This window comes from Myxine glutinosa, chromosome 2, assembly GCF_964187855.1.
Source record: "Myxine glutinosa chromosome 2, kmMyxGlut1.1, whole genome shotgun sequence".
NCBI lineage: Eukaryota > Metazoa > Chordata > Myxini > Myxiniformes > Myxinidae > Myxine > Myxine glutinosa.
In genome coordinates this window covers 119,971,509-119,985,459 of record NC_136262.1, presented here as the reverse complement: position 1 = coordinate 119,985,459, position 13,951 = coordinate 119,971,509, and the positions used below count along the sequence as shown (strand labels likewise).

The window sequence follows — 13,951 nt, the reverse complement described above, 5'->3', positions numbered from 1 at the left end:
CTGCGTGACCTGCCGTTCCTTTTCGTTTACCTGGACGACATCCTCGTCGCCAGCACGTCCCGGGCCGAGCACCTCCTCCACCTCCGAACACTGTTCGAGCGCCTCAGCGAGCACGGCCTCATCGTCAACCCGGCCAAATGCCACTTCGGCACGACGGCCGTTGATTTTTTGGGCCACCACATCACCAAGAACGGGGCCGTGCCGCTGCCAACCAAGGTCGAGGCCATCACCACGTTCCCGCGTCCCCGCACCATAAAGGCCCTGCAGGAATTCCTGGGAATGGTGAATTTTTATCACCGCTTCGTGCCCCGCGCTGCTCACCTCATGCGGCCCCTCTACGAAGCCCTCCGGGGCAAGCCGGCCAAGCACGACATCGTCTGGTCCGCAGCAATGGATGCGGCCTTCCAAAGCTCAAAGCGGGCCCTCGCCGACGCAACACTGCTCGCTCACCCGGTGCTCAACGCTCCCATCGCCCTCACCACGGATGCCTCCGACTACGCGGTGGGCGCCGTCCATGAGCAATGGGTGAATGGGGTTTGGCAGCCACTCGCTTTTTTCAGCCGGCAGCTCCGGCCGAACGAGCTCAAATACAGCACGTTTGACCGGGAGCTCCTCGGTCTACACCTGGCCGTCCGCCATTTCCGCCACCTCCTGGAGGGCCGACCTTTCACGGCGTTCGTCGACCACAAGCCGTTGATTTACGCCATGGCCAAGGTCACGGAGCCATGGTCGGCCCGCCAACAGCGCCACCTCTCCGCCGTGTCGGAGTTTACCACGGACATCCGGCACGTCGCCGGCAAAAACAACGCCGTAGCCGACTGTCTTTCCCGGGCCAGCGCGAACGCGGTCCACCTGGGCGTGGATTTTGCGCTTATGGCGGCGGACCAAACCACCGACACCACGGTGCAAGCCCTCCGGGTGGCGGACACGGGCCTCCGCCTGGCCGACATCCCCTGTGCGGACACTGTCCTGCTCTGCGACGTCTCCCAAGGCCAGCCTCGCCCCATCGTGCCCGTCACCTGGCAACGCCGCATCTTCGCCTCCCTCCACGGCCTTTCCCACCCGGGCCGGAAAGCTTCCCAGAAGCTGGTGTCGGCGCGTTTCGTCTGGCACGGCCTTCGTCGGGACGTCCGCGATTGGACCAGCGCCTGCACGGCCTGCCAACGGGCCAAGGTCCACCGACACACCCAGGCCCCGCTGGCACCTTTCACCGTGCCCGAACGACGTTTCGACCACGTCAACGTGGATCTGGTGGGCCCCCTCCCCCCGTCACGGGGGTTCACACACCTGCTCACCATGGTGGACAGGACCACCAGGTGGCCGGAGGCCGTTCCCCTCGTCTCCACCACCACCGCCGACGTGGCGCAGGCTTTCATCGCCACCTGGGTCGCCCGCTTCGGCGCACCGGCGGACATCTCGTCAGACCGCGGACCACAGTTCACCTCCGAGCTGTGGGGCGCGGTCGCCCGCAACCTGGGGGTCAAGCTCCACCGTACTACGGCCTACCACCCCCAAGCAAACGGGTTGTGCGAGCGATTCCACCGCTCCATGAAGGCCGCGCTCATGGCCGGCCTTCAAGACGGCGGTTGGGCCGACCGGCTGCCGTGGGTCCTTTTGGGCCTTCGCACGGCCCCCAAGGAGGACCTCCAGGCATCCACCGCCGAGCTGGTCTATGGCCAGGTGCTACGCGTCCCGGGCGAATTCGTGCCCGACGCTACCAGTCCCTGGTCCGCAGCTCACCAGCGCTCGGACCTCCAGGAGGCCGCCCGACGGTTTGCCCCCGTGCCGACATCCCACCACGGTGACCCCGGTCCTACGTCCCCCCAGCACTCCGCACAGCGGAGTATGTTTTTGTGCGTCACGACGCACATCGGTGGCCACTCCAGCCGCCGTACGACGGGCCCTTCCGGGTGCTGCGACGGGACGACAAGTCGTTCGTCATCGACATCGGCGGCAGGTCGGACCGGATTGCAGTGGACCGCCTCAAGCCGGCGCACGTGGACGTCGACCACCCACCACGGGTGGCCCTTCCGCCGCGGCGAGGCCGCCCCCCGTCCACGGGGCCCCCCACTCGACCGCCCACCACCTCACCGGACCCCCTCCCACGACCCGCCAGGGGTCGCTTCGGCCGGGTCATCAGGACCCCCCTCAAGTTGACCCTGCCGGTGCAAGTCGATTCTGGGGGGACGTGTGTAGCGGCTGCCGCTGGGGTTTCACAATCGCCTTGCACCTATCAAGGACGCGGAGCGATCACCATGCCGGGCTCGTCCAGGACGCCCGGGCAGGCCCGCGCTCAACTTGCCAGGCCTCGGTCGGGACGCCCGGGCATGCCTGGGCAAACCCCCTGGGTTAATAGATATATATTGCTGACCGATAAACGGGTTTTGAGAGTGCCTGAGTGTTTGATTTCAATAAAGCAACTCAGATGAATTCCAGCTTTTTGTCGCGTCCATTCTTCTGATCGACGTGGGAGCCCCAGCTCCTTCAACATAATATATATATATATACACACACAGACCTGGCATTTAATATGGAATATTTTTTTTGTGGGGGTGAACTTACTTTTCAAGATGACTTCGAACCAAAAGTTCATTGGAATTATGTTGAAATTATTCTAGATTTTGTTCATGTGACCTTTAAAAGAAACAAAAACCACATTTCATATTTCGAAGCAAATAAATTGATCCTTGAAAGTGATGAAAACTGATATCGAACACAATTCACGGACAGTACTGTGTTAAACTTCTGTGCGTTTTCCAGAAGTATCTCTTTATTTTGCACATTAGCCAAAAAAAATTTCAACAAAAACAAAAGCTAAATTATGACTGGGATTACGGACATTAAAATTACAGTTCAGTACTTCGTGTAACCCCGACGAGCATTCAGGAGAGCACGTACACGTCGAGGCATGCTGTTCACGAGATTTGCCAAGGTTTGGACAGGAATCGCTTGCCATGCAGTGACAATAGCCTGCTGCAATTCACGCACAGAGGTCGGCTGCTGGTCCAAGTGGTCGATTTGACGCGTTAATTCTGCCCACAAGTTCTCTATCGGATTCATATCCGGGGACATGGCAGGCCACTCCATATGCTCTACACCACGGTCAGCAAGAAAGTGTTGGATCATGCGAGCACGATGAGGCCGTGCATTGTCATCTTGGAAGACAAAGTTTCCTCGAAAGGCCGCACAAACAAATGGAAGCAATGTTTCTTCCAGAATGGCCCTGTACTTGAACTGGTTCAGGTTTCCATTCAGAACAACCAGGTCAGTTTTGCCCCCTGCATGAAAAGCAGCCCAAACTGTCACCCCACCACCTCCAGCTTGGACTCTTGGCACGATACAATCTTTGTTGTAGGCTTCATGCACTTGTCTGCGCACTCGGACGCGGCCATCTTGACGATAGACCAGAAATCTAGACTCGTCACTGAAGATCACGTGATTCCAGTGTCCTGGCTGCCATTGACGGTGCTCTCTCGCCCACTGCAATCGGCGCTGGCGGTGTTGTCTGGTCAGGCGTGGCTTTCTTCGGAGACGCCTGGCACGATAGCCTGCTTGAACCAGTCGTTGGTCGACAAGCCTTCTGGATACAGGCACATTTGTCAGTTGCTGCGACTCAGCCCATAGCCGATTAGCTGACTTGGTACGGCCATTGCGGACTAACCGGTGCAGCTGGCGATCATCCCTCCTTGTGGTTCTGCGGGGACGTCCTGGCCTCGGTATTGGAGTCGGGACACCCCTCTGAGCATTTCGTTTCAGGATCTTTGACACCTGACCTTGAGTGATGCCATACTGCCGAGCAATAGCACGCTGTTTCATGCCGAAATTTCGTAAATCCACCACTCCATGACAAACAGCATTGTCGAGTTGACGGACCATCTCCAGAGGAAGCACCAATAACTTTTGGAGACGTGCAGCAGTTGTTTTCCACTAATACAGAACGCAACAACCCTTATATACCCGACTGTGAAGCCAATCATCAAATGTACCTGTCCGTACATTTTGTCACGCCACCTGTGATATAATCCTGTTGTTGACTTCTTGCTGCGACAGACAATCAGTGACATGGTTCTTTTAACAAATAAATCACCAAAGTGTAAAAGAAACTCACCAGATTGATATACTGAGTTAAGAAAGTAAACCCAAGTCAAGAAAAAAAAAATTCCATACTAAATGCCAAGTCTGTATATATATATATATATATATACACACACACACACACACACACACACACACACACACACACACACACACACACACACACACACACACACACACACACACACACACACACACACACACACACACACACACACACACACACACACATACACACACACACACACACATACACACATATATACACACATATATATATATACACACACACACACACACACATAACCACACACACACACACACATACACACACACACACATATATATATATATACACACACACACACACACATACACACACATATACACACACATATACACACACACACATATACACATATACACACACATACACACACATATACACACATACATACATACATACAAACACACGCACACACATACACACACATACATGTACCTCATGTGCTTCCCTATTCTGTACCTCAGGTGCTTCCCTATTCTGTACCTCGTGCTTCCCTAATCTGTACCTCATGTGCTTCCTTAATCTGTACCTCATGTGCTTCCCGATTCTGTACCTCATGTGCTTCCCTATTCTGTACCTCATGTGCTTCCCTATTCTGTACCTCATGTGCTTCCCTAATCTGTACCTCATGTACTTCCCTAATCTGTACCTCATGTGCTTCCCGATTCTGTACCTCATGTGCTTCCCTAATCTGTACCTCATGTGCTTCCCTATTCTGTACCTCATGTGCTTCCCTATTCTGTACCTCTTGTGCTTCCCTAATCTGTTCCTCATGTACTTCCCTAATCTGTACCTCATGTGCTTCCCGATTCTGTACCTCATGTGCTTCCCTAATCTGTACCTCATGTGCTTCCCTATTCTGTACCTCATGTGCTTCCCTATTCTGTACCTCTTGTGCTTCCCTAATCTGTTCCTCATGTGCTTCCCTAATCTGTACCTCATGTGCTTCCCTAATCTGTACCTCATGTGCTTCCCTATTCTGTACCTCATGTGCTTCCCTAATCTGTACCTCATGTGCTTCCCTATTCTGTACCTCATGTGCTTCCCTATTCTGTACCTCTTGTGCTTCCCTAATCTGTTCCTCATGTACTTCCCTAATCTGTACCTTATGTGCTTCCCGATTCTGTACCTCATGTGCTTCCCTAATCTGTACCTCATGTGCTTCCCTATTCTGTACCTCATGTGCTTCCCTATTCTGTACCTCTTGTGCTTCCCTAATCTGTTCCTCATGTGCTTCCCTATTCTGTACCTCATGTGCTTCCCTATTCTGTACCTCATGTGCTTCCCTAATCTGTACCTCATGTGCTTCCTTAATCTGTACCTCATGTGCTTCCCTATTCTGTACCTCTTGTGCTTCCCTAATCTGTACCTCATGTACTTCCCTAATCTGTACCTCATGTGCTTCCTTAATCTGTACATCATGTGCTTCCTTAATCTGTACCTCATTTCCTTCCCCAATCTGTACCTCATGTGCTTCCCTATTCTGTACCTCATGTGCTACACTAATCTGTACCTCATGTGCTTCCCTAATCTGTACCTCATGTGCTTCCCTATTCTGTACCTCATGTGCTTCTCTAATCTGTACCTCATGTGCTTCTCTAATCTGTACCTCATGTGCTTCCCTAATCTGTACCTCATGTGTTTCCCTAATCTGTACCTCATTTCCTTCCCTAATCTGTACCTCATGTGCTTCCCTAATCTGTACCTCATGTGCTTCCCTATTCTGTACCTCATGTGCTTCTCTAATCTGTACCTCATGTGCTTCCCTAATCTGTACCTCATGTGCTTCCCTAATCTGTACCTCATGTGCTTTCCTATTCTGTACATCATGTGCTTCCTTAATCTGTACCTCATTTCCTTCCCTAATCTGTACCTCATGTGCTTCCCTATTCTGTACCTCATTTCCTTCCCTAATCTGTACCTCATGTGCTTCCCTAATCTGTACCTCATGTGCTTCCCTATTCTGTACCTCATGTGCTTCTCTAATCTGTACCTCATGTGCTTCCCTAATCTGTACCTCATGTGCTTCCCTAATCTGTACCTCATGTGTTTCCCTAATCTGTACCTAGGTGAGGGTGACTATGTCTATGGAACTTCTGATGCTGGTGGGTCTGACAAACATCTGAACACTGGATTCAGACATCATATCAAACGAATTGTTCGATCATTATCATCTGCAGGTTCATTCTTTGGCCCAACTTCTGATCCTTTAACATTGATACCTCTGTCTCATTTCAGCTGGTGCCCACCAAGTTGGCCTTGCAGGTGCTGCAGAGCCACGAATCGGTCGGTACTCCAAGTCTTGATACACATCACTTTTTTTTTCTTTTTTTTTTGTGTACAAGATCGAGGCTCATGTAAGAGCTAGCACGTTAAACACCAAAAATATATAAACGGACATGTAAAACAACAAACGGAAGAGAGACAAGATGCGGGAGAGAGAGGGAAGCACACAAGGACAACAGTAGAGAGCAGGGACATCGGGAGATCTGTGGGAGGAAGAGGGCTTGGGGAATGGGCATGGGAAGAGGGAGGGGTGGGGGAGAGGGAAGCACACAAGCACAATAGTGGAGAACAGGGATATCGGGAGATCTGTGGGACGGAGAGGGCTTGGGAGGAGAGGCATGGGAAGGGGGGGGGGGGAGTGGGGGGAGGAGTACATGGTACAAAACAAATTGCATGAGAGAGAGAGAGAGCAAGAAAATGACACTACGAGGAATTTCAGGAATAAAGTCGGAGATTGAAAGAGGTGGATCTGGAATGAATTAACGGGGGTAGAAAAGATCAAGGTTTTGGATGGGGGAAGATAAGAGATGGTGGTGTACAGCTGTTTTAAAGACCTGGAGGGAGGAGTGGGATTGAAGAGAGTGAGGGAGTTTGTTCCAGAAGCGTGAGAAAAGGAATGAAGGAGTGAAGGTGAGCAGAGAGTCTTGATTTTGGCCTCTTGTGAGACCTGTTGGAATATTTGGAGGACAGAGCACAGAGAGAGCTGGGGGAGCAAGGCCGGAGAGGAGTCGGTAGAAGACAGAAAGACCACCAACCTGCCTGCGGTGAGTGAGTGAGAGGCCCTTGGAGATAGCTTCATCGCGGGAGATTCCAATGATTCCGAAAGCTTTGGTTTCAACAGCGTGAAGCCGAGCTAGGTGTGAGGCAGGAGCACCGGCCCAGAGGGGGGAACAGTATTCCATTGAGCTGCGGATGAAAGCCTTGTATGTGGTGAGGAGCTCAGGTGTGCCAAGGAAGGACTTGGCACGACGGAGGATGCCCAGTCGGCGACTGGCTTTGTAGGCCAGCTTGGAAATGTGGTTTTCCCAGAAAAGATCATGGCAGATAGTGAGACCCAAAAGCTTGAGCGACAGAACTTCTTGAAGAGGATTATTGAGAAAGTAGATGGGAGGGTTGTCCAGTCGATCTTTTCGGAGAGACATCGTGAGAGTGTGAGATTTGTCAGGATTGAAAGACATGTTCCACTTGTTTGCCCAGTCTGTGATTTTGTCCAGGTCTGCAGAGAGTGAGGAGGCTGCAGACTGCCGATCTGAGGGATGAGGAATGGAGCGACAGAGAGTGGAGTCATCAGCAAAGAGATAGAGAGGATTTTCCAGAGAGTCGGAGAGATCATTGATGAAGACCAGAAAAAGCACAGGGCCCAGAACACTGCCTTGGGGAACTCCAGCCTGAACAGGAAGGGGAGATGATATGAGAGACATTTGAATGTTAGGCCTTAGAAATGCTACTTCAATAACTCAGCCAAGTGTGATCGATATACATGACCAATGGGGGTACATGGCTCACTCATTTCCAAATGACATGGGTCATGTGTGTTTGGAGCAGCTGCTGCCATGATGAATGATGATGTGTTTAGCTAGTACTAGTTATCCCCCCAAAAGACCCAAACCCTCCATTTTATTCACCATTACTTTGTCTTTCATGTTTTTTCTCTCTCGTTTTGTAAAATTATAGTCGAGGTCCTGTAGGGAATGATGCCCTCGACAAATGAAAAGGTTTCTTGTGGAATCCTAAATCGAAACGCAGTTCTTCGTCCAAACTCGAAGAAAATTCAAGAGAAAATTTAACTGGAGCATCGGAGATTGCGGAGAGACCAAGTCGTTACGGACGCCCTTTGCTGACAACTCCGGAGGACATTGAGAGAGTCCAACAGTCGGTCGGAAACGGTCCATAAAGTCGCTCCACCTCCGTAGTCAAGAACTTGGACTGACAGTGTCAAGTCTCAGGCAGATTCTCCATGATAACATGAAACATTGTCCATGTTGAATACAAGTCAGACACAAACTCGACACAGACAAAAACAAGAGGCTTGTAATGGCTCCATAGTTTGTGGAGACAATTGAAGAGGAGCCTGGTTACCTCAATGACGTTTGGTCGTCCTACGAGGCTTACCTTTTGCTTATCAACTCAAAGAACAACTCAATGTCCACTGTGGCACAGTACCACCCAAGGAGATTCACGATAGACCCTTACATTCAGTCAAGTGCAAGCATGACATCATAGCACCGTTCTGCTTCGGAGATGAGGATGTTCAAAGATGAGGATGTTCAAAGATGAGGATGTTCAAAGATGAGGATGTTCAAAGATGAGGATGTTAATGCCGTGACCATCAACTCTGAGCGTGACATTAAAAGTGCTGAATGAGGTTTCATTGATGAGTAGAAGAGAAGAACAATGCTTTCAGCAGGATGGGGCAACACCTAACACCGCAGATGAGTCAAGTGATTGGGTGACGAGCTCTTCGCTGAGAGAGTGATTGGCCTGCGCTCCAGCGTGGAGTGGTCTCCACGTTCCTCAGATCTGATCCCACAAGATTTATATCTTTGGGGATATCTCTTTCAATCATGTCGAGTCTCATCGGGCTATGATGGCGGTGCCATCATGTTGCCTTTCTATGGCTGGTACACACATGTAAGTGTGTGGAATAGACGGGGGGGGGGGGGGGAGGGGGAGGAGGGGTCGCCACTCCTCTCTGTCCTTCTGCCGTTGGGAAATTCACCCTCTTCCGCCTGTCACCCTCTTCGTCAACTGGACTTTCATCCACCAGATGTGCAGAGCCATTTGCCATTTAAACCGCAAGGCTACGGACCGTTACCCTGGTAAGGGGAGCTGACAGGTACTACACCTTGCCCATAGGTGGCCCTTTGGGGCCTCCCCTATTGTGATTACCACTTTGATCATAGTGGAGAGGCTGGTATGCTTCTGTGACCTGGAGAGCTATACTGGCGGGAGTCCTGGTAGGTCCTACCTCGCCAGTCAGGTCAATGGGTAGAAGGCAGACTAACAGTTGTCACTGTTAGAAGGCAGACTAACAGTAACCTCATCCTTGGGTGAGGGAAAATTTCATTTTTCCGCCTGGTCACGTCACCCCCACATTCACAGGTGTCACCCCCACATTCACAGGTGTCACCCCCTTGGCACCCCCACATTCACAGGTGTCACACACACATTCACAGCTGTCACCCCCACATTCACAGGTGTCACCCCCTTGGCACCCCCACATTCACAGGTGTCACCCCCACATTCACAGGTGTCACCCCCACATTCACAGGTGTCACCCCCACATTCACAGGTGTCACCCCCTTGGCACCCCCACATTCACAGGTGTCACACACACATTCACAGCTGTCACCCCCACATTCACAGGCGTCACCACCACATTCACAGGCGTCACCCCCACATTCACAGGCGTCACCCCCACATTCACAGGCGTCACCCCCACATTCACAGGCGTCACCCCCACATTCACAGGCGTCACCCCCACATTCACAGGTGTCACCCCCACATTCACAGGCGTCACCCCCACATTCACAGGCGTCACCCCCACATTCACAGGCGTCACCCCCACATTCACAGGCATCACCCCCACATTCACAGGCGTCACCCCCACATTCACAGGCGTCACCCCCACATTCACAGGCGTCACCCCCACATTCACAGGCGTCACCCCCACATTCACAGGCGTCACCCCCACATTCACAGGCGTCACCCCCACATTCACAGGCGTCACCCCCACATTCACAGGCGTCACCCCCCACATTCACAGGCGTCACCCCCCACATTCACAGGCGTCACCCCCACATTCACAGGCGTCACCCCCACATTCACAGGCGTCACCCCCACATTCACAGGCATCACCCCCACATTCACAGGCGTCACCCCCACATTCACAGGCATCACCCCCACATTCACAGGCGTCACCCCCACATTCACAGGCGTCACCCCCACATTCACAGGCGTCACCCCCACATTCACAGGCGTCACCCCCACATTCACAGGCGTCACCCCCACATTCACAGGCGTCACCCCCACATTCACAGGCGTCACCCCCACATTCACAGGCGTCACCCCCACATTCACAGGAAAGCCACTAGCCGGTCCTCTATCTACCTCTGTCTTCTTCTTATTATTATTATTCTTCTCCTTCTGATCTTCATCTTATTTTCTTTTTCTGTTCTTATATTCTGTCTTTTCTGCCTGTTTTCCTCTTCTCCTTTTCCTCTTCTTTTTTTCCCTTCCCCTTTTCTGCTCCTTTCAGTCTCAGCTATATTGTGTCCTTGACTGAGACTTGCTGTGGAATCTGATGAATTCTGCCTCTGAAGGGTCACGGTGATGGTCATCTGGTAGGGTCACAGTCACGGTGACCTGGTAGGGTCACTGTCCTAGTCGCCTGGTAGGGTCACAGTCATGGTTGCCTGGTAGGGTCACGGCCATGGTCGCCTGGTATGGTCACGGTCATGGTCGCCTGGTTTGGTCACGGTCATGGTCGCCTGGTTTGGTCATGGTCATGGTCGCTTGGTATGGTTACGGTCATGGTTGCTTGGTATGGTCACGGTCATGGTCGCCTGGTATGGTCACGGTCATGGTCGCCTGGTATGGTCATGGTCACCTGGTATGGTCACGGTCACGGTCATGGTCGGCTGGTATGGTCACGGTCATGATCGCCTGCTAGGGTCAAGGCCACGGTCGCCTGGCAGCGTCACGATCATGGTTGCCTGGTAGAGTCACCATCATGGTTGCCTGGTAGGGTCACCGTCATGGTCGCCTGGTAATGTCACCGTCATGGTCGCCTGGTATGGTCACCGTCATGGTCGCCTGGTATGGTCACGGTCATGGTCACCTGGTATGATCACAGTCATGATTGCATGGTAGGGTCAAGGCCATGATTGCATGGTAGGGTCAAGGCCATGGTCGCCTGGTATGGTCACGGCCATGGTCGCCTGGTACGGTCACGGCCATGGTCGCCTGGAATGGTCATGGCCATGGTCGCCTGGAATGGTCACGGCCATGTTCGCCTGGTATGGTCACGGCCATGGTCACCTGGTAGGGTCACAGTCATGGTCGCTTGGTATGGTCACAGTCATGATCGCGTGGTAGGGTCAAGGCCATGGTCGCCTGGTATGGTCATGGCCATGGTCGCCTGGTATGGTCACGGCCATGGTCGCCTGGTATGGTCACGGCCATGGTCGCCTGGTATGGTCACGGCGATGGTCGCCTGGTATGGTCACGGCCATGGTCGCCTGGTATGGTCACGGTCATGGTCGCCTGGTATGGTTTCCTGGTATGGTCACTGCCATGGTCGCCTGGTATGGTCACGGCCATGGTCGCCTGGTATGGTCACAGTCATGGTCGCCTGGTATGGTCACTGTCATGGTCGCCTGGTAGTACAGGATCCCGAACCCATTGGTAATGTTATGGCAGGCTGGTCTATCAACAGGTGTAATGTGTCCAAGTGGTTGTACTACCATGGGCATGCATGGACAATGGTCTTTGCACCCACTTCCGGTTGCATTAATGAGACCATCAGAGTGTCATTTTTACGATGTGTTCGTTTGAGTTCCTTGAACCCCTGCGGAATGTCATGGCCTGGTTTTGGACTTTCAAGTTAACTGTGACTGATGAATGTTTGGTCTGTTAATCATGACAAACTAAATATGACGTTACAATCACAGAAAAAGAACACGATACCTGCACGTCTCAACCCACCAACTCGTACGCTACACTCAAACTTTAGTATCGTTTTTTTCCAAGATTAGGGGTGTTGTGGAATCAAACTCAGAGTGCTCGTAAGAAATGAGGCTTTATTGAACTATTTCTCTACCCATTCCTACAACACAAGAATGCAGATTATTAGTTCCATAAAGAAGGTAATCAAAGCATACATCTCTTTCTAGTTTCTTGCCGCAAGCAATTACGCACCTGTTAATCTCAGCAGTCTACGGCGCTGGGGATACAGAATGCCACACGATCGTGCACCGAATGGACACAGTTTATATAAGCTCCCTCAAGGTCGCCCCTCATGCGGATCGTCTCTTCACTCGGCTCGAGACATTACAACATATTTCACCACAATGGGTTTCCGATCTCATTTTACTTCTGTTTATTCTTATGTTCATGTCGATTTACCTGGTCTGCTGGCTTTGTGAGAAAGTAGATTGGACAATGACATCTCTTGGTATGGTCACGTAATTTGGTCAAGCCCTTTTGCAATACCTGGTCACATCTTTTATCGACTTCATCATCCTCCATCTCATGGTCTTGGTATTTATGTCAAAGACCCTTTGCCTGTGGCTCGTGAAAACTCCTTCGAATGTAGCTCACATTAGTTTGTGTGTTTTTTGTCTTGTCTCTCCTCCATTCCTAACATACCTGTATTTTATACATCGTTTACCTTCATGGCCTTCGTGTGTAGTGCTAGATGCCGTCCCGGACAGCGTTGACTGTACTATTTGATGGCGTCCTACAGCTCGGATCATGGCATTTGGTGACTTCAACGTTCACCACAAGAAACGTTCTCGTACTACTGATCCTCCTGGCATTGAAACTTGTAATTTCTCTGCTTCTCAAAATCTCACCCAAATTCTAGCATCTCATACTCATCTCCCTGATCGTGATTCTGATGGAACGTACTTACTTGATCTCTTGATGTGTTCCAACCCAGATCAATGTGCTTCCAAGGTTCTGCCTCCAATTGGTAACTAGGATCACCGTACATCTCTCATATTCTTCTCCCACAACTACATCCCATTCTTTTCATTTTACTTCATTTGAAACCGGGCCAACTTGTTCCTCAGACTGTCATTCTCTCTCTGGTCATCTACTTCATTGCCTCTTTAAAGGTTTGTGCCATCCTTCCTGCCAGGTCGTTAGAAGCTGGTCCGACTGGGGCCGAAGTAAAATGATAAACTCCATATTGAGCTCAAAAGGCCCGAAATTCAGCAGCGGTGAAACGAGTACTATTGTCCGACACCAGGTGTTCCATTAGACCATGGATTTTTAAAAAGTCCATCAGACATTCAATAGAAGCTGCTGCGGTAGCAGACGCCACTATCCGGATTTGTACAAATTTTGAAAATGCATCGGAAGCAACCAAGAACATCCGGCCCAGGAAAGGATCTGGATAATCCACATGGAGCCGTTGCCATTGTCTAGCTGGCAACTCCCACGGGTGCAAAGCTGCTGCAGGAGGGTTCCTGGCATTCATTTGGCAGGCATTGCAACCCTGCACCCACCTTTCAATATCCTGAGCGATGCTGGACCACCACACATAGCATCTGGCTAAGGTCTTCATAAGGACCACCCCTAGGTACAATATTGTTGCACGACCAGGATTTGGAATCACAACCCGATGGCCCCATGAGATACAATCACAGTCCACGCTCAATTCTTGTTTCGACTGAAAAAAAAGGTTTAAATTCCTGGCATGAGCAATGGTCAGGCCTTCCCGTCTGTAGGTAGGTAGGCACTTGTATACTAACAATCGGTCCCTCCTTGTCCAATTCT

General features: G+C 51.4%; 1 protein-coding gene across 3 annotated transcripts in view; it reads left to right on the top strand.

The window, feature by feature from the left end:
* Window positions 1-13,951, top strand: part of LOC144890651 (uncharacterized) — a 71,422-nt gene that overhangs the window by 37,109 nt on the left and 20,362 nt on the right. For 2 of the 3 annotated variants that reach the window (XM_078771564.1, XM_078771561.1), the window contains 2 exons: window positions 6,232-6,267; window positions 6,401-6,448. In XM_078771564.1, coding sequence (XP_078627690.1) covers window positions 6,232-6,267; window positions 6,401-6,448 — 84 coding nt within the window. The remainder of the gene's footprint in view (window positions 1-6,231; window positions 6,268-6,400; window positions 6,449-13,951) is intronic. The other variant, XM_078771562.1, reaches the window with a different exon arrangement.